This window comes from Pristiophorus japonicus, chromosome 12 (genome assembly GCF_044704955.1).
Source record: "Pristiophorus japonicus isolate sPriJap1 chromosome 12, sPriJap1.hap1, whole genome shotgun sequence".
Taxonomy (NCBI): Eukaryota; Metazoa; Chordata; class Chondrichthyes; family Pristiophoridae; genus Pristiophorus; species Pristiophorus japonicus.
Genome location: NC_091988.1, coordinates 9,555,846 through 9,581,276, shown reverse-complemented (window position 1 = coordinate 9,581,276; position 25,431 = coordinate 9,555,846). Strand labels below are relative to the sequence as shown.

General features: G+C 44.0%; 1 protein-coding gene across 2 annotated transcripts in view; it reads left to right on the top strand.

Moving 5' to 3' along the window:
* ppp4r2b (protein phosphatase 4, regulatory subunit 2b) overlaps positions 1-25,431 on the top strand; it is an 84,698-nt gene that overhangs the window by 52,669 nt on the left and 6,598 nt on the right. For both annotated transcript variants that reach the window (XM_070895161.1, XM_070895160.1), the window contains exons 4-8: positions 17,591-17,684; positions 19,855-19,892; positions 19,989-20,069; positions 21,405-21,545; positions 24,089-24,339. In XM_070895161.1, coding sequence (XP_070751262.1) covers positions 17,591-17,684; positions 19,855-19,892; positions 19,989-20,069; positions 21,405-21,545; positions 24,089-24,339 — 605 coding nt within the window. The remainder of the gene's footprint in view (positions 1-17,590; positions 17,685-19,854; positions 19,893-19,988; positions 20,070-21,404; positions 21,546-24,088; positions 24,340-25,431) is intronic.

The following is a 25,431-nucleotide window of genomic DNA, read 5'->3' as shown; positions in this document are numbered from 1 at the left end:
CTGGTTGTTTCAGGTGGTGATGTTTGAATAATTAACGTACATACAGTGCATCCCTCCTAACTGTACAACTTCTTCCTACACCCTTATCTCGGGTATACCCAAGAACAAAATATATAATTTAGACGATAAGTGGACTAACACATGTTTTATAGTTACCATAAAATGAATATAATTTAAAATTTAAATTTTTTGGTGAAGATGCCAATACTAAACGGTGCGCATTAAATTGTGGTCAGAGACTTCCTGCGGGCGGGCGGATGCCTCTGATGGAATTTTTTTTACGAAAGTACCTAGCGGTCCCGGAGGAACGAACACTTCGGCTCCGATGCCCAGCTGCGCAGTCCAGCGCAGAGGCCCACGCATCCCACGAGCGTACAGGCACCCTGGGATCACATGGGCCTGGACCACCAATGAACATGGAGTATTCTCATTGATAATTATGGTGAGTTCCGTTTGTACGAGCTCCCATTACAATCAATAAGAATACCCCCAAAAACACACAGTACAACAAAATAAATAAAAAAACATCTATTTAAAATTAAATGAAATTGAATTGAAGTAAATGTTTTAGGGAAAAAAAATGTTTTGAAAATGTTTTAATAGGGTTAAAAATAAACTTACCTTAATGGGCAGGGTTTTTAAATTAAAAATTAGTGAGAACATTTAATTTTTCAACTCTTTTTCAGCGTTTGCCAGGCGTAAGAGTTTTAAGGACATTCGCTGGGCAAGAGTTGGGCAAATAGCCTAAATCTCCGTTCATGAGGCCCTTCTCCCGGGGATGCGTTGGATCTGCCAAAAGAACGTTTGACAGTTCTCGAGTATCGGATTTCGGTGCATGCACTTTGCACATCGTACGCACCCAGAGAGGCCGCAATTTTAGGGCCAGTAAGGTGTTAACGCTCATTTTGAGAAACAATTCACAGAGTGGCATTAGAAAAGTAAGAACAGGGTAATTATTTTGCACTGTCCAATATCATACATTTCCATGTGATTTTAGAGAACAAAATAACCAATAAAAATGAGTAATGAATACTGGATTGCATGTTAACATCTCCGTGAAATAGATGAGAGAACTTTTTATAACGCCAATAAAAACTTAATGGTCTTCCCGATTTTTATTGGAGGAAATTGCTACTCATCCAGTGCTGGATGTTGGGACAAGCAGTCTGATGGTGTAGATATGGTTGAGGTGGAGGAGAGAGAGAGCTTGGCAGTGTTCATGTGAAAACTCACGTCGTGTTGTCGGATGATGTCACCGAGGGGCTGCATGTCGGTGAGAAAAAAGAAGGGTGTAAATCTGAATGGGGATAGTTTGGTTAGTGGAGTAGTGAGATAAATCCTTGGACACCAGAGGTGACCGTGCGGGATCGGGAAGTGAAGCCATTGCAGGTGATTGTATGGTTATGGCTCGAAAGATAGCAATGAAACCAGGCGAATGCAGTCCTGTCAAGCTGGACGATGGTGGCGAGGCGTTGGAGCAGAACTTTGTGGTCAACCATGTCAAAGACTGCAGACTGGTCCAGAAGGATGAGAAGGGATGGATTATCTTTGTCGCAGTCAATTAGGATGTTATGTGTGCCCTCTGAGAGCAGTTTCAGTCCTGTGGCGGGGCGGAAACCTGATTGGAGGGATTCAAACCAGGAGTTCTGGTAAAGATGGGCACGGATTTGGGAAGCGACAACACGTTCAAGAACTTTGGAGAGGATAGGGAGGTTGGAAGGATGGACGGGTCAAGGATTGTTTTTTTGAGGAGAGGGGTGATGGCAGATTTAAAGGAAAGGGGGACAGCACCTGAGGAGAGAGAATTGTTAACACTATCCGCTGACGTGGGAGCCAGGAAGGAAAGTTGAGTTGTCAACAATTTAGTAGGAATAAGGTCGAGAGAGCAGGAAGTCGATCTCATTGACAAGATGAGCTTTGAAAGGACATGGGAGAGAAATCTGAAAATTTAGGGTTAGGGCAGGGAACTTAAATTGGCCCTTATGTGGATCCTGCTGCCTCAGGAGGTGCTTTCGATGGGATTTGCTGCCTCATTTACTTCAGTGCTGTTGCCAATATTCCAAAAGGTTCCATAATATGGCTTTGGTTCACGCTTGTTTCATGTTGTTTGTGTGTGCCTTACAAGATCCACGGCGCGGCCTTGGACAACGTGGACCACTTCCCATATCTCGGGAGTCTCCTATCAACAAGAGCAGGCATTGACGATGAGATCCAACACCACCTCCAGTGCGCCAGTGCAGCCTCTGGCTGCCTGAGGAAAAGGGTGTTTGAAGACCAGGCCCTCAAAACTGCTACCAAGCTCAACTTGCTTTGGAGGCAGTTCAGAGAAGGTTCACTTGGTTGATTCCATGGATGAGGGAGTTGACTTAATGAGGAAAGGTTGAGTAGGTTGGGCCCTACTCATTGGAATCAGAAGAATGAGAGGTGATCTTAATCGAAACGTATAAGATTATGAGGGGGCTTGACAAGGGGGTTGCAGAGAGGATGTTGCCACGGATGGGAGAGACTAGAACTAGAGGGCATGATCTTAGAATAAGGGGTCACCATTTAAAGATGAGATGAGAAATTTCCTCTGAGGGTTGTAAATCTGGAATTCGCAGCCTCAGACAGCTGTGGAAGCTGGGACATTGAATACATTTAAGCGAGAAATAGACAGTTTCTTAAACGATAAGGGGTTATGGGCAGGGAAGTAGAGCTGAGTCCATGATTAGATCAGCCATGATCTTATTGAATGACGGAGCAGGCTCAAGGGGTTGTATGGCCTACTCCTGTTCCTATTTCTTATGTTGTTATGTTAGTCATGGGTTATATAGTATAAGTAAACCTTCAGATCTGAGTCTTTGGTTTGCACTGAAGGACATTAGTAGAAAAAAGCTTCCATTTATATAATGGATTATGTCGTTTCAAAGCATTTTGCATGCAATGCGTTATTTTACATACTGCATAGTACAGGTTGAGTCCCGGCACCCTCGGAACCTGGTCTGTTCTGGATGAGGGGAGCTCACGCTAAATTGAATGGTACAGGCACTGAGCAGGGAGATATCAGAGCTGGCTGGCTTGGGGTTGGGAGTGCAGCAGAGAGATCATGGAAGGAGGGAGGCGGGTAGTGGCGGTGGATTGCCGGGTCAGGCCAGCGATTGCGGGAGTCGACAGCGTGGAAGGACTTCTATTTGTTCATGTCGGAGTTCTGTGCATGCGCCACCCGGTGGCCGGATGAGGGGTGGTTCCGGATAAGGGAGGTTCAACCTGTATTGTATTGGCCAAGAATTTGCAGGGATTTATTATCATGGAGAAATTTGACATTCCACAAATATAAAATGAGTTTTTCAGGGCCATAAAGGTTATTCAGCAGTCAATATGCCGTTAAAATCCCAGTTAGACCTCATTGAACAAGGTTTAACTTTTTATGGGGTGTTTAACAGCGTAATTAGAGTGGAGAAGGGGAAATTTTTGTCATTTCAAGTGATTTCACCGATTGCCAGGATGTTCAATGAGTTACTGAGTGATGCAGTATCTGCATCTTGCCACTAGAGAGCTCTGTTTGCACAATTCCTGGTCTTTAAGTGACAGAAATAAGATACTGCATTTAACAAAATCTTCAACTTAGTTTACTGTGAATATTTTTTGCCTTTGGTGCTCTGGACCAGCATTTTTAAATCAATTTGTTTAGTAAATCTCTACTTTTTGTTGTGAGTAACGTAGATCAACTAAAGCCCATCATTCAGCATCCTGCAAACTTTGAAACATGCAAGTGTACACAAGATAAATGAAATAGTGATTGTTGGGTTGCTGCTAAACCTTTTGATCTTAAAACTATAAGGTCCCAGAGGGACCCTGGTTCCAAATGATTTGAGGTTTACCTGTATTGGGGACAGCGATTTAACTTTTTTCAGCACAAGCAAGACTCAGTGCATTACAGTATTCGAGCAACAATTTACAGAGTATAATTGAAACTTGTATTACCACTTATACTCTGGGTACAAGCCACAACCGTGAATATACTGCACCCTGTCTCTTTTGTGTCTCATTTCTCCTCGTCTCTCTGGTGTCTCTTTGATTTGTCCTGTAATCTTCTACTTCGGAAATCTTCTACAATTTGTGGTGGTTAAGACCCCTTTCTTATACCCTTACACTCATTCAAAACCTATGGAATCCTAAACCAATCACTGGCTGACACCCAAACCCAAAATCGAATCATAAAGATGCCACTTTCGTAGCACCCTGGCTTATACAGGTTTTTAGTCTTGTGACACTCTTGCATCACCTGTTTTTGACCAAGACTCCTATCTGGGGTAGTTATGGCAATACAAAAGGAATACGTCGCCATAGGTTGAGATATGGCCCTTGCTATTGGCCTTTGCTTTTATAATTCACTGCGGATGTAATAACATTCCAGCACAATGGTAACTGCACCTAACCTTGGTTCCAGGCTAACTGCAGTCGATTTGACCATGGCAATCTCAGGTTATCTAGTTACAGCTTACTCTCAGACTTTTAAGCATAAGAAAAAGGGTTACATGTTATACATAATTCAGGTTATCATTGCATGCAGTTGATGATTATAAACTTCTACATTTAATCCTTGCACACGATTACAGATCAGTTACTGCTGATTGAAAGCTATCATAACCAAAGTCTTGAAAAAAAAAACAACTAACATATAATTCAGAACAATCTTATGGTTCCTGTCTCTTATCTCAGTCTTTGGAATTCCATTAATTCTTTCAGCTTTTCTCACAGACAAACAGTCGCTTTGCTAACAAGGCTTGTTGGGTTCTGAACGCCTTTCTTCCATTTTAAAATCTAACCGGGTCTACCCAAGGCACATTACATTAGTTTATAAGCATGATTCTTCAAGAATCGGTGTGCATTGACTAACAATTACATAATACAAAATTAAACCTATAACTAATAATGTTTATTTCATTTTGTCTATTTCATTTTAGTTAGTGGGAATCTGTAATGGAGATTTCTCAGGATTCTTAGAAATCCTTTTAAGAGGAAGCAAGACAGACAGGTGATTCTACTCTTTGGAGGTATTGAAAGATTGCACAATAAGCTGCGTGCTCAAGCTTCTTTCATATTTAGGACATATTTTCATTGTGTGGAATTTAGTTGCTGAAAAACCTAAGTTGCAAAATGTGAAGAGTTATTGTAGTCAAGCTGCGAATGGGCAAAAATACTGAAGACGAGAACATGCTGGTATGCTACTGTTGATTCCTTTCTGAATTTCTTCCCTCAGGAAATACTCTAGGTTGGATATAGCATGGAGCAGATCCTGGGTAACCCACTCTTAATGAGCTTATATACTGAAATAAAGTTGGTTGTTGCTTCCAGTGTTAGTCCCGCTTATATCACTGGACTTTCAATGATGGCTAGGTAAGAACTGACTAAGCCAGCAATGTAAAAATTGCTGTGATGTGAACAATCAGCTGGCATGAACACTCAGCAAACTTTTTGGAAAATGTTTACTGCTCCACAAATTTGCTCAGAGTTCCATGCAAGTGAGAATTATTGCACAGGAAGAGTCAGGAGAATGTCAACCATTGATGTTGGTTGTTGCTATTTCTCCAATACTTTTGTCTACAATTTCAGTGCTGCTAATACTAAAGGCATGTGTCAAATCTTAGGGCTGCCTCCAGTCTTCTTACAAATGGGCCCTTCCTGGCCTGCCTTCTCTTGTCAAATTCACTCCATTTATATTTTGAGGCATATTTGGGAATTCCATGCACAAAAGGCAAACATGACTTCCGCATTTTGGTTGCAGACTGTTACTGATAATTGGGAGATTGGTCCTAAAGTCTAGCAATATCAAAATTGTATTGCTGACTCATACAGTTCAGACAGCTGTGCACCATTAAAAATTGTAACCTGACAGCAAATGGTGGTATCTGTTTACTTTTCCCCAGCTCTAGTTTGTTTCTGGATGTAGGGATCCAAAACACTTGGCGTGGTAGTTTCCGTTCATGGAGGCATTTATGCTGCTTGATCTACATTGCAGTCCTTCCAGTGAGAGTGTTGCAACTAAAGGCTGTTATTCAATGCAAGTGTTGGAAATAACATTATTTTTGTACGTATAATCTAATCAGCTGCATTGACCATAATTAGTGAATTAAATAGGCATTTGCTGTCTAATGTCTGTGAATTTAAATCTTAAATTTTAGGTTTTAGTTTTGCAAGATTAGTTTTTAATGTTTAGCTATTAGAGAGCAGCACATAGTGCTGTAATGGGCACAAACTCCGTGCTTCTGTTTGAAGCTTGCAAAAACCCAAGGACATGACTGAACCCTCGGGGTGGAGCTGTGGAGTGCAGAGTGCCTGTTTCATCGTGTGAATACTGTATTGAGCCACATGGGTTGTCCCTCTGCATATGCATAACCCTCCCCCTTGGCCTGGAAATAAAACCGTCCTGCTCCAAGTTTGCAGTTTAAAAAGATAATTTAAATTTGGTTTGATTTTCCCTGTGGAGCCAATTGTGCTACTATATGCAAATCATCCCTAAATGGATTGTTTCCAATTGTATTCATTACTGCATTTAACCGGTCATCCTCCTTGGTGTTGCGGTCAAATCAAAGTTGCATCGACAAATTAGCTTAACAGGTAATGTTCAATGATAGACAACATGTTTATTGTATGGTGCCTTTGATTCCACATAATTAATATCCTGTCCCATATTAAATCCTGACATTAGCCCTATTGGGACAGGTGTGTATGTCAGCTGGCCGCTGTCTTTTGTTTCTGTATTACAAACAGGACATTGCTGTAGCTGCCACTGTTATTCTAATGTCCTTCTTTCAGAATCTGTTCAGGTAGAAGTAGAACTTTGTATTCACTGTGGTGTTTCTGGACATGTATAGAACACAGCAGTTTCATCTACATTGTTCATATGGTCTAATCATTAATACTACTTACGCAGCCGCATTCCAAACAGCTTTTTCATCGAAGCATCTGGCAAGTTAATTGTTGTATGATGTTATAATGGAAAGCTCATCATCATCATAGGCAGTCCCTCGAAATTGAGGAAGACTTGCTTCCATTCTAAGAGTTCTCAGGTGACTGTCCAGTCCAATGCAACATGCTGCGGTGCAGAGGGACCTGGGGGTCCTTGTGCATGAAACTCTTTTTGGATCCTTGTGCATGAAACTCTTTTTGGAACGCAAAATCACCAGATAAAATTAGTTTGCAGGTGCAGCAGGTAATCAGGAAGGCGAATGGAATGTTGGCCTTCATTGCGAAAGGGATGGAGTACAAAAGCAGGGAGGTGTTGCTGCAACTGTACAGGGTATTGGTGAGGCCGCATCTGGAGTACTGCGTGCAGTTTTGGTCACCTTACTTAAGGAAGGATATACTAGCTTTGGAGGGGGTACAGAGACGATTCACTAGGCTGATTCCGGAGATGAAGGGGTTACCTTATGATGATAGATTGAGTAGACTGGGTCTTTACTTGTTGGAGTTCAGAAGGATGAGGGGTGATCTTATAGAAACATTTAAAATAATGAAAGGGATAAACAAGATAGAGGCAGAGAGGTTGTTTCCACTGGTCGGGGAGACTAGAACTAGGGGGCACAGCCTCAAGATACGGGGGAGCCAATTTAAAACTGAGTTGAGAAGGAATTTCTTCTCCCAGAGGGTTGTGAATCTGTGGAATTCTCTGCCCAAGGAAGCAGTTGAGGCTAGCTCATTGAATGTATTCAAATTACAGATCGATAGATTTTTAACCAATAAGGGAATTAAGGGTTATGGGGAGCGGGCGGGTAAGTGGAGCAGAGTCCACGGCCAGATCAGCCATGATCTTGTTGAATGTCGGAGCAGGTTCGAGGGGCTAGATGGCCTACTCCTGTTCCTAATTCTTATGTTCTTATGCAGGAATTACAGTCTCTAACAGATGGGGCAGACAGTGGTTGAAGGAAAGGGTGGGTGGGGAGCCTGGTTTGCCGCACGCTCCTTCCGCTGTCTGCGCTTGATTTCTGCATGCTCTCGGCGACAAGACTCAAGGTGCTCCGCACCCTCCCGGATGCTCTTCCTCCACTTTGGGCAGTCTTGGGCCAGGGACTCCCAGGTGTCGGTGGGGATGTTACACTTTATCAAAGAGACTTTGAGAGTGTCCTTGTAACGCTTCCTCTGCCCACCTGGGGCTCGCTTTCCGTGTAGGAGTTCCGAGTAGAGCACTTGCTTAGGGAGTCTCGGGTTGGGCATGCGGACGATGTGGTCCGCCCAATGGGGATGTTGGCCTGGGCGAGGACACTGACATTGCCTTAGTCCTCTCACTGGATTTGCAGGATCTTGTGGAGGCAGCGTTGGTGGTACTTCTCCAGTGCTTTGAGGTGTCAGCTGTATATAGTCTACGTCTCTGAGCCAAATATGAGGGCAGGTATCACTACTGCCCTGTAGACCATAAGCTTTGTGCCAGATTTGAGGTCTTGGAAAACCGGTGAACTTGAGAAACAATACACTCATCCTTCGCTTGCATCAAACTCCTCATCGGGGACATTTTTGCTCAGTGTCCTTTGTCGTGTTTTGGTCTGATTAACCCACCGCATAACCATTTGTTTCGTCTTTCTCAGACTGTTTTACTCATCATTTTTTGGGTGATCTGATGATGGTGCCTTCTAAATGCTTTCTGTTATGCAAATATAGCAGCAGTTATCTGTTTCTGGGAACAGCAAGCACTTTTCCCATCCAGATCTCAATTCTCAAAGTTGAACAAATGCGTGATTTTTCTGTGTTGGTGAATCTTGCAGTCTTTGTCACTTATTAGCTAACATGTTCAGCTGCATCATCAACCAAGTTACTCACACATCGTTTCAGCATTTCTCTATTTACACTACACATGATGAGTCAGAAAGGCCAGTGAAGGTGTTAGAAATTGAATCTCCCCTCAACTCAACCAATTAAAAAAAAAATATATATATATATATTCTATTAATTGGCATAATTCGTCTATTAATTGGCATAATTTGTCATTATGGTATTTTTTACTGTAACTTTTTACATCTTGTTGTATGCAGGCCTGTTAATTAGCATACAGGTGCAGGTGGTGGGAGGGAGGATCTAATTGCCAATATGACTTAATCATTATAAATAGCTTTCCTTTCGGAGACTGAATCTTAACAGTTCAAAATTACAGGGTGGTAAAATGTTTGTGTCTGCAACTGCAATTTGCTGTCATTCAGTGATGTTAGCTGCTCTTAGTTTTAGACATGCATTAGATTGAACCTAATTGAATTTTTGAGTTATAATAAGTTTAATTGCTTAACCAGTCATGTTAAATTTGAGCATCTAAAATTTACAGTTACTGAAAATAAACAGTTTACATTGTTCACCAACTGAAACCTGGCCAAAAATTCATATGGCTTCAGCAAATTATTTTCAATTGTAAAATAATTAAACTTGCTTAATTGGAGTATTTCTCGATTATAGAAAGATACATTTGTCTGCTTCCTGGTGGCTGGTACTAGACACAGGAGCAAACTGCATACCCTTTTCAGCTAATGTGTAACACAGCATGAGGAGAATTGGAAATACTTGTAGCAGGTTTGGAGAAGTGAACAGAACTGCAACTTGTCTTTCCTGAACCGTTGAAGTTGTAAATCATGTACCTCAAACTTTTTTTTTCCTGTGTGGGGTAACAGAATTGATTAGTTGGAAGATCTAAGCTGGGGAGGTGTTTAGGCTGAACATTAGTTCTGCTCTGTGCCCAGCTGGCCAGTGTGCTGTTGCTTGGCATGATTGCATCTAATAACTAACTTCTCTGGAGAGATCACATCAGCATTGGCAGTCCCTCGGAGTCGAGGATGACTTGCTTCGACATTAAACATGAGTTCTCGGATGACTGTTAAGTCCAATGCGGAAGCTGCAGTCTCTGTCACAGGTTGGATAGATGGCGATTGAAAGTATGTTGGTTGAAGTTCTGGAGAGATATTGGCCCTGAAATTCCGATGTCCCTGGTCCGTAAGAAGTTCCAACACACGGGAAGGCATCGGAAAAGCCAGTTTCCAGCGCACAATGCGCATGCGCTGAAAACCAACATTTCAGATCTGTCAAGTTTTTGGTCTTGACAGATGGCCTTATCTCGGGAGCGAGGACACTTGCAGGGTAAGATTTACGAATATCTTGCCCTGCAAATGTCCTTTAAAATCCTGCGCCTGAAAAAGCAGCCATATAAAAAATAAAGTTATAAAAACACTTTTTATGTTTAAAAACCCCACTACAGTAAGTTTATTTTAAGTGTTGTTAAATTTTTTTTTAAGTCAGAAAACTTTTTTATAACAAGTTTAATTTGAATGGTAATTGTGTACTTTATTTTCTATTTTTTTTATTGGCTTTTAAGTGGGGGGGGGTTTCTCATTCACCAAACTCCTATTGCTATGAATGAGAAACTATACCGTACCTGATTGGCTGCTGTCACTAGATCCCGGCCTGCGCATGTCCCCACGTGCACGAGCTGCGCGCGCAGTCACCTCTGGGCCTCAGGCTCGGAAGTTCGGACAGTCGCAGCAGCAGCGGGTAAGTGTGTAATTTTTTGCTTTTTTTAGGTCGTTTCCCCGCGGGAAGAGGTCGAACGGAATTTCAGGGCCATTATTTTATTGGAAAGTGCGTTTAACGAAGTCTCAAATTCTTGGTTGTTATTTCTGCTATTTTTCTTGACTTGTTCTTCAATGACATATGCCTTGTGAAAGAGAGTTTGATCCTGTTTATCTGATAACTTGCTCCTTTTTGGTTTGATCAGATTTCTGCAAAATTTCACATGTCATGCTGAATTTTTTTTGCAAGTGAGCATGCTGGGAACTGTGTACAAAGTGACGTGATCCGTATTACCCATGAACAATGTGGGGGAGGGGAGGCAAAACGATGAATAGAGGAGAAAATGACAAATGGTCATTGATTGGTCCTTCAATAGTCATTGAATCAATGGATCGGGAATGAATTTTAAAGACAGCTAATAGATTTAATTTGCTTCAATTGTTGATTTTCTAATTTTAACTTGATTTATGGTTATTGTACATATTTAATTTTCTTTAATATAATCAATCTTGATTTACTGATTCTACTATTGTAGAATCCTTATTGTATTTACCATGTAAATTGAATGTCTCTCTTTTTCTTGCTTGTATCTATTCGCGTGCACATTTTGGCTGCCGCTTCAGACCCGAGCTATTGACGTCTTTTTACACTTCCTGCTCCCGTTTCTTTTTCTCTTTCTCCCTCTCTGGTCAATATTGAATGTCGACATGCCACCTCTCATCTATCCTCTCTCATATACTCTGTCCTTCAAAATTCTTACACATAAAATTCATTACTCTTCAGCCTTCCTCCTCTCCTGCTGCCGTCCCAGGCTTGACTCCCTTTTAGATAAGCCTGCAGCTTCCCTCTGTGCCTCTCTTGATATTCTCCGAAGAGCCCACTGTGGCAATCGTCGCTGCCTCCTCGCAAGCAGCGATCCTACCTGTCCTATCCTAATCCCTCACCGACCAGCTTGCCCTGGGAAGGCTAACCTTGCAAATCTTCTCCCCGTGTAACTCCTTCCTCCAACCAATGATTGTGTGTATTCTGGTAGTTTTCACAGATGTTCTCAAAATCTCCTTCCAAAATGTCCGTTCACTTTCAAGCAAAGGCCCTTGCCATCGATGACATTATCATGGATGAATGCATTGACATCATGGCACTAACGGAAACTTGGCTGAAGGATAATGACACACTTCTTTTAATCGAAGCTTCCCCTCCCGGCTATACCTTCTACCACTTGCCCCGCCCAGACTACCATGGTGGGGGCGTAGCTCTCATCACTCAATCATACCTTGGTCTGTCCCCTTACTCCTGCGGCACTTTCTCATCTTTTGAACATCTCTCCTTATTCTACCCCTCTAACCTCTCATTTAAAATTCTCGTTCTCTCCGCCCATCCAAACATGATTAAAAACTTCATCACTGCTATCCTCCCTCAGCCTTTGCACCGAGCGAATTCTCATTTTCTGTGATTTCAACCTACATCTCAATTTATTTTCTTCTCTCTCTCCTCGGAATTCACTACCCTCCTGTCCTCCCTTAACCTCTCCCTCCATGTAAATTCCTCAGCCCAGATTCACGGCCATCCCCTTGACCTTGCTTTACCTCGTGGCCTTGCTATCCCAAGTGTATCAGTTAAAGATAAAGCCATCTCTGACTAGTTCCTTGTATCGCTCTCGACCCACATTTCCCCTTCCCCAATCTAAACCTACTTCCTTTTGCATCCACCCCTGGAAAAAAAACACTCCAAATTCTATTACAACTGCACTTATCAACTCGAAACTGTCCAACCTTTGACCCTCTTTTAACCATGACATTTCTTCAGCCGCCAATCTGCTCAATCACACTCTCACTACAACCTTTGGTGCCCTAGTCCCTATTAAAATGATTACTCTCTCCTGCTCTTACCGTTCTCCCGGTACAGCCCTCATCTTCGCTCCCTCAAGTCGAAAGGGCATTGACTTGGGATGTGGCGGGCAGCTGGTTTAGCCATTCACCGCCAGACCTGGCTCGAACACACAAAACACTATCGGTTCTTAATCTTGTCTACAAAAACTGCTCACTATTCCAGAATCATTCTGGATTTCAAAAATCACCCCAGGTTAATATTTTCTACTGCTAACCGTCTCCTTAAACCCTCTCCCCAGTCACTACCGCACTCACCTCCAACAACAAGTGTGAGGAGCTCATGGACTTCATTGCATCAAAGATTGAGACCATCCAATCGGCTGCCTCTGCGAGTTCCCTTCCTTCATGTAGCCCACACGGCCTAACTTCAACTGACACTCCCACCTGCCCTAGCCCTAAACTCATCTTTTTCTTTAGTTTCTCTTTGACACCCCCTCTTAATCTCTCAACTCATCTTATCCATGAAATCCACTTCCTGTTCTCTTGACCCTATTCCCACTAAACTGCTGACCACCCAACTTCCTTTTCTGGCTCCCATGTTAGCCGACATTGTTAACGGTTCTCCCTCCTCAGGTACTGCTCCCCTCTCCTTCAAATCTGCCGTCATCACCCCTCTCAAAAAACCAACCCTTGACCCCACTTGCTAGCTATCGCCCCATCTCCAACCTCCCTTTCCTGTCCAAAGTACTTGAACGTGTTGTTGCCTCCGAAATCCGTGACCATCTTTCCATGAATTTAATATTTGAATCCCTTCAATCTGGCTTTCTCACCTGCTACAGTACCGAAACTGCTCTCATCAAAATCACAAATTACATCCTTTGCGACTGATAAAGGTAAACTATCCCGCCTCATCTTTCTGGAGCTGTCTGCAGCCTTTGACCACTCTATCCTCCTCCAAAGCCTCTCCACCACCATCCAGCTGGGTGGGACTGCACTCGCCTGGTTTCATTCTTATCTATCTAATCGTAGCCAGAAAATCTCCAGCAACGGCTTCTCTTCCCACTCCCACACATTGTTCCCTCTGGTGTCCCCCAAGGATCTGTCTTAGGTCCCCTCCTATTTCTCATCTGTATGTGCCCCTTGGCGATATCATCCAAAAACATGGAGTCAGTTTCCACATGTACGCATACGACACCCAGCTTTACCTCTCCACCACTTCTCTTGACCCCTGCTTGGTATCTAAATTGTCAGATTGCTTGTCCGACATCCAATACTGGATGAGCAGAAATTTTGTCCAATTAAATATTGGGAAGACCGAAGCCATTGTCTTTGGTCCCCGACACAAACTGCGTTCCCTAACCACTGACTCCACCCCTCTCCCTAGCATCAACCTGAGGGTGAACAAGACTGTTCGCAACCTAGGTGTCATCTTTGATCCTGAAATGAGTTTCCAGCCACATATCCGTGGCATAACTAAAACCGCCTATTTCCACTTCAGTAACATCGCCCGCCTCCACACCTGCCTCAGCTCTTCTGCTGCTGAAACCCTCATTCATGCCTTTGTTACCTCTAGACTTGACCACTCCAACTCACTTCTGGCCGGCCTCCCACATTCCACACTACGTAAACTTGAAGTCATCCAAAACTCAGCAGCCCGTGTCCTAACACGCACCAAGATCACCCATCACCCCTGTGCTTTCTGACCTACATTGGCTCCCAGTTAACAACGCCTCGATTTCAAAATTCTCATGGCCTTCAAATCACTCCATGGCCTTGCCCCTCCCTATCTCTATAATCTTTTTCAGCCTCACAACCCCACAAGATGTCTGCGCTCCTCAAATTCTGGCCTCTTGAACATCCCTCATTATAACTGCTCAACCATCGGTGGCTGTGCCTTCAGCTATTTGGGGCCTAAGCTCTGGAACTCCCTCCCTAAACCCCTCTGCCTCTCTACCCCTTTTTCCTCCTTTAAGACACTCGTTAAAACCTACCTCTTTAAACAACTTTTGATCATCTGCATTAATTTCTTCTGTGGCTCGGTGTCAAATTTATCTGTTTGTCTGTAGCACTGTTGTGAAGTGCCATGGAATGTTTTACTACGTTAAAGGTGGTAAATAAATAAAAGTTGTTATAATTATTATTTATTATTATTATTACTTTTATTACTATTATAGATCTTGAATGCCTGAGTGGTATTTTAAGATTTTGGGTAGTTTTTGATTTGTTTTTGTGAATGTTTTTTGTTTTGAAATAGTTTTTAGTGAATATGGAATTTGAGCTAATTGGGATGCTTTGTGCTCAACATATGTTCCATATGGCAGAAACCAAACTTTCTATTATATAGACTGATTGTATGGAACTTTTGTAGATTCAGTGTTCCACAGTGCTTTATTCTTCTGTGCCAGAATAACATTTCTAGTGCTCTAGGCTTAGATGTCCAAATACATTTCAGAAATTGTTCCACTTCAATTTACTTCTACTGTCAAAACAACATTTTAATAATTTTTTTAACACTTCCACTGAATGCTTTAGAAAATAGTTAGTAGATGCTATGATTAGTTTTGAATGTGTGGTATGTTTACAAATATGGCTCTCCCATTTATCAGCTGTGGCTCAGTGGGTAGCACTCTTGTTTCTGAGTCAGAAGGTTGTGGGTTTAAGTCCCAGTCCAGGTCACCACACCGCACGTGAGCGCAAAATCTAGGCCAACTCTTGAATGCCATACTGAGGGAGTGCTGCAATGTCTGAGGTCCCATCTTTCGTTTGAGATGTTAAACTAAGGACCTGTCTGCCCTCTCGGGTGGACATAAAAACTCCCATGGCATTATTTTGGAGAAAAGCAAGAGCGTTCTCCCCATGTCTTAGCTAATCCCTTAACCAATATCACTAAAAAGCAGATTATCTGGTCATTATCGCATCGCTGTTTGTGGGAGCTTGCTGGGCACCTATTGGCTGCCGTGTTTCCTACATTTTAAGAGTGCCTGCACTTTATTGGTTATAAAACGCTTTGGAATGTCCTGATAATGTGAAAGGTCCTATATAAATGCAAGCATTATTTTTCTTTCTAATTTGGTATAAAAATGGCAGCCTGTCAAAGTGCATCTGCTTTTCCTGTTCCTGTGAATTTGTATCTGCTACTTGAAAGACCTCTGCTGCATTATGCAGGCATCTTTCCCAGTTGCTGATTTCAGAATCTGGTCCATATCATCATCATCACCATCATCATAGGCAGTCCCTCGAACGAGGATAGCTTGTTTCCACACCAAAAGGGATGAGTTCATAGATGTTTCAATGAAGGACTGTGCGTGGATTTTTTTAACGTGTGGTGGCCGTTGCACACCAGCGACCACACGGGCTTGACAGAGCTAGGCATTTATCCAGAGGCAAGGCAAGGGTTAACCAGGATGACTGGAGACCTGCTCTGCTGCACAGACCTTGGTACGTACACATATCGCAGTGTGGGCTGGCCCGTGCTGCCCCTGGGCCCTCGGCTCTTCTGGGCTCCGTACCCTCATTCACTGCACCTCCGCCACAACCTTCCCGCTCCTCCGCTGTGCCTGGGCCCCGCCGATGTTCCAGCCCACGCTCTAACCAGCGACCTGGGCCTTGATGACGTCACCCAGTCGCCTACCTCAACGTCGTCACACACTTGGAACGACTCATGCTGGAAGCTGTCGTGACATGCTCCAGCTCTTTATACTCCCAACCTGCGGTGGTGTCCTACGTCATGGGCCACCCCGGGAGTATAAAGAGCTGGAGCGCCGGGCCCCTGGAACATCGATCCATATAGATCCAAATGGCTGCACATACTGATAAATTCAACCCTGTCTCTGCCATCTCTCGAAGTGTAAATATATATATTTTATTTGAGGGGCATGGTCTAATGGAAAATGCTCACAATAGGATAGTGCAATTTTTTGTGGACAGTTCAAATTAAACCTGTTGTGTATCTGTAAAGCATGCACTCCCATGTTTCTGCCACCAGGGAGCTCATCCCCTGAAGTCCCAAGGGATCCCAGCATCCCTTGGGAGCACTGTATATAAGCCGGCCCCTAAGGCCTGTTCCTCACTCTGGAGTGTCTTATTAAAGACTGAGGTCACTGTCACTTTAACCTCCCTGTGTGCAGTCTCATCTGTGTTAGGAACTCAACAAAACCGATCATTAAAAACTGCAAATTTTTGTCTGTTCATAAAAGATGTGCCAAATTAGGATTGAGTCGCAATCTTTATGCAAGTCATTATTTTGTTTTACAACCAAAAACAAAAAAATTGAACCCTTTCTCAGCTGTTGAGAAGTTTTTCAAAAAATCTCTCTGATTTACAAATACATAAACTTAAGAAAATTCACACACAAAACTGTAGACTGCACAGTTAAATGTCTCAGAAAAAACTTGCAATTATATAGCACCTTTCATGTTGTGAAGATGCCCAGAGCCCTTCACAGCTAATGAATTACTTGTAAAATGTCATTCATGTTAGTGTGCAAATTGATTGCCATTTTTGCCTTCTGTAAAGTAGGAAGGTCCCACAAGCAATAATGAGATGAATGACCAGTTAATTTGTTTTTGGTGATGTTGGTTGAGAGATAAATGATGGCCAGAACACTGGGGGAGCTTTAAAAAGTGCCATAGGATCTTTCATGTCCACCTAAGTGGCTTGATTTGAAGTGTCATCCAAAAGACAGCACTCCTGCGTACTATACTGAAGTGTCAAAGTGCCGATGTGCTGCGGTCCTGAAGTGGTGCTTGAATGCATGACCTTCCAACTCTGAAGTGATTATGCTACCACTGAGACAAGCTGGTATTAATGATTAATGTGTGATGGATCGATTAAAGACATCAAGCAACAGATAATTCCACCAATCTGCTTCCTATTTTTGTGAATGATCAAAATTGTCACTTTGCTATAAATCTGAATTTGCTTTCCTATGCTTCCCCACTAGGTCTGTTAAGGGATTTTGTCTGTCTTGTGACATAGTTGCTGTTCAGTAGAATAGTTTGAGAGGGGAAGCAGATTTAGGAATGGGAATCTGAGAACTTTGGTTCACTGTTTTAATAAGGAACTCTGATGTTACATTGTTTTAAATATTAAATTTAACAGATGCTTCCACACAATGTAACATTTTCCTCTGTTTTGAAAGCCACCTCCGCCCCCCTCAAACATGTATGTTCCCCCTACCTCAGCTCTTTTTATTGCAAGTTCTGGTTAATGCATAATGTACTTGTTTGTGTCTGCAGTATTCCCTTCACTATCCAGCGTTTATGTGAGCTGCTTACAGATCCTAAGAAGAATTACACTGGGACAGACAAATTTCTCAGGGGAGTTGAAAAGGTAACCAAGAATCTAGAAACTGGTATCAACCTTGTTACTTAGTGCTTAGTCCACTAAACCTGGGTTTTATCAATTGAAGTCTTATCAAGTTATCAAAAGATTCAGGGTGGTAATAGGTGAAATAACATCCAAATAAGAGTTCGGTTTCTCCTTCCTCCAATTATCTTCAGAAAACCGTATGTTGATTCTTCAGGGGTTTGTGTCTTTATTTTAAGGATGTGTTAATTTGCAATACCTAAAGCTCTGATTTTGATCACAAGACCTGATTGGTACCTTGGAGGATAAGACACACCTAGCAGTTTCTCTGGAATGTGCAATTAGAACCGTCCTGCCTAGGTAATCGGTGACTTTGCAAAGTGTAATTCGAGTTATTCTGCCAACCTCAGACAGAACAGAGCTCACTTGGAACAGACAGGGCTCACTCTCACGGGTTAAAACCTTGTCCCACCCCTCCCAAACAAGTTCCTGCCCCCCCCACCCCCCAAGCAACGGATTAATGACAGTCTCCCCCCAAGAAGTTTCTGACTCCCCCAGCCATAGTTGGGGAATTGTGTGTGAGTCACAGGTTTATTGGGTATGAAGTGAATAGCAACAGTGTCGTGACTTCCGGATTTTGTCCAATCCATTGATGTCACTTGCCGCAAACACCGAGCTGTCCGAGAAATCACCCAGGCGCAGGGGGAGGAGAGAGAACATGGTCCGGGTGTAAAGGGGGTGTGGTTGGAAGAGCGTGATCCATCTTATCAGGTGGATCACATTCTCACTCTCAACTCCCGCCCCCCCCCCCCCCCCCCCTCTTCCCCCATACCTGGACCATGTACTTCTCTCATCTCCCGCTGTGCTCTCCGTGCTCTTTACCCTCCCCCCCCCCCCCCCCCCAAACCGAGTTCCTGACCTCCTCTCAGTTCCCTCTCTTTCTCTCCTCTGATCACCTCTCACCCATCCCCCTCTCTGCCGCCCCCCAGTCAGTTTCTTCCCCTATCTCCAGTCTCTCTCTCTCCCCCAAGTCTATCTCTCCCCCAAGTCTATCTCTCTCACTTCTACCCCCCAGCCCCCCAAGACTATCTCTCACTCTCTTCCCCCAAGTAGAAACATAGAAATTAGGTGCAGGAGTAGGCCATTCGGCCCTTCGAGCCTGCACCACCATTCAATAAGATCATGGCTGATCATTCAACCTCAGCACCCCTTTCCTGCTTTCTCTTCATACCCCTTGATCCCTTTAGCTGTAAGGGCCATATCTAACTCGCTTTTGAATATATCTAACGAACTGGCCTCAACAACTTTCTGCGGTCAAGAATTCCACAGGTTAACCACTCTGAGTGAAGTTTCTCCTCATCTCAGTCCAAAATCCCCCCCTCTCTCTCTCTCTCTCTCTCTCTCTCTCTCTCTCTACTTTTCTGCTGCCCCCCGTCTCGCGCGCCCCCTCCCTCACACACACACACACACACACTTGCTTCCTCTCTCTCCCCCCCCCCCCCCTCTTGCGCTCTCCCTGCCCCCGCTCTCTCACTCCGTCCTCCCCCTTCTGCCCCCATTTTCTCGCTCCCACTTCGGATTTCTTCTCTTTTGACGGCCGCAAAAATGTCGGTGTAGATAATCACAGGTCCTGGATGGGCAAAGGTCCTGGAGGTTCCTGTAGTACAGTAGTTGATTTTCAGACGATTACCCAAAAGCCCCAGTAGCAGGCTCAGGCTCGAGCAGTAGCTTCAGACTCAACATGGTACGACCCCACTTCCAGTTTCCTCATGTATCGTGCTGCGTGTACGCAACCGGATCGTGCGAGTGTGTGCAAAAAGTAGTGGAATCCACGACGCACCAGCACAGAAGGACACAAAATAATTCTGTTGTTATAATTTGGTTGACTTTGCTATTGTTGAGTAAGGCCGCTCGATGTCATTGCAGAGAGACTGTCTCTCTCGTTTTCCATCTGGGGAGAAATTCGTCATACAGAGCTCTTGATCTCAACTAGAATAGCCAGGAAAGACGGGTTTACCATCTCTAAGATTACTGTCTGAAATCCAATAAAAGTAAAACATGCTCTTTGAACATATTACACTGTAGCTGAAATGTTTTACAGTTAATAAACTACATGGAATTATATTATAGCAAGATTTTAGCTGCAGAAATGCCTTGCCTTTAGTCTCATGTACTTTTTTTTGTAAATTTACAGAACGTTATGGTTGTCAGCTGTGTGTATCCTTCTACAGAGTAAGTAAAACTTAAAATCCTATATAATGCAATCCTTGTATTCCTAGAACTGTTTAATATTTCAAGGATTTAAAATCTCCCTGATAATTTCTTTAGGAAGTACAACTTTGGCTCGAATAGTTTGAATCGAGTGAATGGCATCATGCTATCAGGAAGCCATACTGGTTATACAGACAGGTGAGCCACAGTGTTTATTTTCTTTATGGTATTGTCAAATGTCGGTGAAAGATTGCCTTTTTAATTCCCTTAGCTGGGGAAGTAGCTGGCCCAGGCTAAAGCCTTTTGAAAACAACCAGTACTGTTCCATGATGCTTTTCCTTAAAGGCATGCTTACAAGGCCATCAGGGTGAGAAATTATGACTTTGTCCCACATGTGGCAGTGTTGATGGGTAGCTGTGGGCTATAGCTCCAAATTAATGCAATTCTTTGTCCACTACTCGCCCTGTAAACTCAGTCTGTAGAACCATACTTTCTATTTCCATTACTTGAATATTCAAACTGAGAATGCTTTGGAAATCGTTGTCACATTTTATATCTTGCTGTTACGTTAACAACTTTTAGCATTTGGCCTTTTCTGTTTCACAACTCTTGTGGGGATTGGTGAAGAATGCCTTCCTGGTTGCCTAATTACAGTTAGACTCTTGAGGACACTAAAGCATTCAGCTATTCCTGAACAGGAAATTGTCGTAGACTTAATTCATACCTGTGGGCCCTTCCTGTGCACCTTCACTGTGTTTGTTACTGAGAGGAAAATAGAAACCCAGGAAAGGAAATGTGAACATGTTAAAAATAGTAGTGGGGGTGAGACATTATGTAACATTGAGTGAAACTTGTGAAATACAAGTATGGAACGGATGTGGAAGAGTATAATCTAAGTGTATAATGTCAAACACTGTTTACACCTAAAAACTTGATCATTTCATGGTATCCGTGATAACTTCAACATTGTGCAGGACATGCCACAGGTTAAACCTTGAAATGAACTTCAAATCGTTCCTCTGGTTGAGCCTGAAAATAAGCTGCATATGTTTACTTGTGCCCTTTGTTAAAACTTAAGTCGATTTTAATTTCCTTTGAGCCACTGGATTTAGTTTCATTTATAGTGTGCTGCATGAAATTCTAGTTGTTTCTCCATTGAGAGAAAAAGAAAATCAAAACACAGGGCCCTCTGGTGGTAACGTGTAGATGGGAGATCGGAAATCACTTCAGCTACGGATGGTGCAAAGAAGAGATGGTTGGGTGTACTTTTTAAAAAAAAAAATAATAATAAATTAGTAAATAAGCATAAATAACTGGATTAAAGTTTTTTTTTTCCCCATGTTACCGAATGTGGAGTATTATTTAGTTTTACAGGCAAATATGTTTGAAATGTTCAAAATGGGTGTGAAAATTCAGTATGTGCACTAACATTTCAATCAGTCTTTAATTCTTGGTTTTGTCTAACTGGATCATATGAGCTGATTATTTATTATTCAGTATAATCTAAGCTTGGAGTACTTGATTTGCTTTCAGATCAAATATCAATGGTCCTGGTACTCCAAGGCCTCTGAGTCGATCTAAGGTTTCATTATCAAGCCCTTTAACAACAAACGGTTTGCCCGACAGCTCTGATAGAGAAATAAATGTGCAACAAACGGAAGACAAATCACGCAGGTATATTTTCCAAATCTTTGAATACGGTTGGTAATCTTTATAAAAACTCCGATAAAAGATCATTCGTTCACGTAGGTAGGATGTGTGCAAGTGTCCCATTAAGAACTAGTGTGAATTATTAATTTTTACTGGAAATAATAATTAAATATTCCAGTTCAACTAAAATATGCTGTGTTCTCGGCAATTGATTTGCTAAGCTCGAGCCAGACTGAGTACAACCAGTTAAAGGTGTAGCTCTGCGTTCAGTATAACAAATGTGTTGGCGAATTTTAGGTCAAATCTCACTCATTTTTTACCCATAACAATAGTGTTAGTTTATTGTGTGGATCTAATCTTTATGGAGCATATGAAGCCATTCGCATGTCCGTCAAAATGATATGTTGTATTTTATGCATGCTTTCTTTGGCCCCAAGTTTCCACATGATTTGCTCCTGATTTTTAGAAGCAACTGGTGTAGAATGGAGTATCTTAGAAATCGGAATTCTCATCATTTAGTTTGCTCCAGTTCTAGTCAGTTAGAACAGTTTCACTTTGGAACATTTTTTTTTTTCAAAAGGGGGCGTGTCCGGCCACTTACGTCTGATTTCAAAGTTTCGTGAGTGAAAACTTACTCCAAACTAACTTAGAATGGAGTAAGTGAAGATTTTTATACGCTCGAAAAAACCTTGTCTACACTTTAGAAAATCAGGCGTAGGTTACAAATCAGGCGTAGGGAATGGTGGGGGGGGGGGGGGTGTTTAAAGGGAAGTTTACAAACATTAAACACTTCAGTTTTACAAATAAAGAGCCATCATCATTAATAAATGATAAATACATCAATAAATCAACCAATAAATCAATCAAAAAAAATCAATAAATGAAACATTTTTTACTTACCGACTGCAGCACCGGGAACCCTCCAACAGTGTGCTGAGATGCCCCCCTCAGTGTGTCTCTGTCAGTGTCTCTATCTCTCTCTGTCTGTCTGTGTCTGTGTTTCTGACAGCGAGGGGAGGGGGGTAGAGGGAGAGAGGGGGGAAGCAGAGGGATGGAGGAGAAAGGGGAGGAGATTGGGGGTGGGGGGGGAGGAGATTGGGGGTGGGGGGGGAGGAGATTGGGGTGGGGGGGGAGGAGATTGGGGTGGAGGAGATTGGGGGTGGGGGGGAGGAGATTGGGGGTGGGGGGGAGGAGATTGGGGGGTGGGGGGGAGGAGATTGGGGGGTGGGGGGGGAGGAGATTGGGGGTGGGGGGGGAGGAGATTGGGGGTGGGGGGGAGGAGATTGGGGGTGGGGGGGGAGGAGATTGGGGGTGGGGGGGAGGAGGGGATTGGGGGGGGAAGGGGGGTGGGGGTGGGGGTGGGGGGGGAGGAGGAGATTGGGGGTGGGGGGGAGGAGGAGATTGGGGGTGGGGGGGAGGAGGAGATTGGGGGTGGGGGGGGAGGAGGAGATTGGGGGTGGGGGTGGGGGGGGAGGAGGAGATTGGGGGTGGGGGTGGGGGGGGTAGGAGGAGATTGGGGGGGGTAGGAGGAGGGTGGGGGTGGGGGGGTAGGAGGAGATTGGGGGTGGGGGGGGGGGAGGAGGGAAGGAGATTGGGGGGGGGGGTGGAAGGAGAAGAGGGTGGGGAGGCTGAACGGGCCGGGCCCGAGACTTTGGGCAGGGCCCATCCCCAGCACCAGATTTTACAGGTCGGTGGCGTTGGGTCGGGTTGGTGGGAGGGAGGTTGGTTCGGTTCGGGGAGGGGGGAGGGAGGTCAGGTCGGATCCAGTCCGGAGGCGGTGGGGGAGCGGGTGTCGGGTGCGGGGCGGGTCCGGTCCGGGGGTGGGGGAGAGCAGGTGTCGGGTCCGCTCCGGGGGTGGGGGGGGGGGGGGGGAAAGAGCGGGTGTCGGGTCCGCTCCGGAAGCGGGAGTCGGGTCGGGAGGAAGCAGGAGCTGGCCGTGGGAGGAGCCTTATTCACGTAGCCCCAGTGAGGCCATTTGGCCAGGGCTAGGGGGCTGCGTGCTTCGGGCCCCTCCCACACAGTTTCGGGCGCCTGGAGCTACTGCACTTGCGCGCCCACTGTTGCACGCATGTGCAGAGGTCCCGGCACTGTTTTTGGCGCAGGGACCTGGCTCCGCCCCCTACAGCTCCTGCTGTGCTGCGCTGAGGGCCAGAGGACCTGCAGGGAGCTGGAGAATACGGAGGGTTTTTTTAGGCGCACTTTGTGGCGCGAAAAACGGGCGTCCAGGTCGGGACTGCGCCGTTCTAGGCACGGCTCGAAACTTGGGCCCCATAAATCTGAGGGTTTTGTAATTATCTACAATCCACCAACTTGCTCAAAACTGGTGTTGGGCTGTTTTGCTCAGGCAGTTTTTTTCTCTTATTTAATACGGTAGTGATATCTAGTCGCAAAAAAACAACTTTCTGTGGCAACTTTGATTTTTTTTTTGTCCATTTTTGGGGAGAATGATGTATGTACTATTAAAGTTGATTGCGTTCCTAAGCTTATTGGCATGTTCAAGCTTTACTTTGACTTGTGTAGGAATTGTTACAGTGGCTGCACATTTTAATGTTTTTATTTTTAAACAGTGATTCACCCACATCCCATGGAGAAGACGTTCAGAGTAGCTGTTCGAAAAATAAACATTTAGAGGACACAATGGAAGCCGAGGCACCTGAGGTGAAACGACTGAAATTTGACAAAGAAGATGAGGAGGAAGACGAGCCTGTACATTCTGAGAGTTCTTCAGAAATGCCTGAAGAAATTGAGAACACAGGAAAGCAGGAAGAAGCCAAAGACGAGAGTGAATGGACTGAAACGGCTAATGTAGATAAACAAGGTACCTTCCTGAATATATACAGCAGGACAATAGTCAGCTAGAATCGCCTTTTGAAAAGCGAATTTGCTGTGTCCATTCTACTGCTAGGAAAGTGACAGTGCAGCCCGGTGGGCAAATCAGCAATTTCAGTCTTCACTATTAGTATTAGGCAATCGCTCATATTGAGAATGACTTGTTTCCACACCAAAAAGGGATGAGTTCACATGTGTTTCAATGAGGGACCTGACATTCTAGGTACCAAACTATATATTGAAGGGTGGAAGATGCCTGTGCGTGGATTTTTTTAACGTGGGGTGACCGTTGCACACCAGCCACCACACGGGCTTGACAGAGCTAGGTCTTGGTCCAGTGGCAAGGGTTAATCAAGATGACTGGAGACCAGCTCTGCTGCACGGGCCTAGTGTGCACACATATCGCAGTGTGGGCTGGCCCGTGCTGCCCCTGGGCCCTCGCCTCTCCTGGGCCCCGAACAAATAAAGGTACCACTTCCGCAGCCCTCCAGTTCTCTGGCACCAGACCTGAAGCCAGAGAAGATTGGAAAATGATGGTCAGAGCCTCTGCTATTTCCTCTTTTGCTTTGCTTCGCTTAACAGCCTGGGATACATTTCATCCAGGCCTGGGAATTTGCCCACTTTCAAAGCTGCTAAATCCCTTAATACCTCCTCTCTCACTGTTTATTTTTATCTAATATTTCACACTCCTCTTCCCTGATCATGTCTACATCGCCCCTCTCTTTTGTGAAAACAGATGCAAAGTATTCATTAAGAACCATACCCACATCGCCCGCCTCCACACACACATATTACCTTCGTGGTCTCTAATAGGCCCTACCCTTTCTTTAGTAATCCTCTTGCTCTTAATATATTTATAAAACATCTTTGGGTTTTCCTTGATTTTACTTGCCAATATTTGCTCATGCTCTCTCTTTGCTTTCCTAATTTCCTTTTTAATTTCACCCCTACACTTTCTATACTCTTCTAGAGTTTCTGCAGTATTGAGTGCTTGGTATTTGTCATAAGCCTCCCTTTTTTTCTTCCTTTTTATAATATGACGAACTGTATGTAGTACTCCAAGTGTGGTCTAACCTAGGTT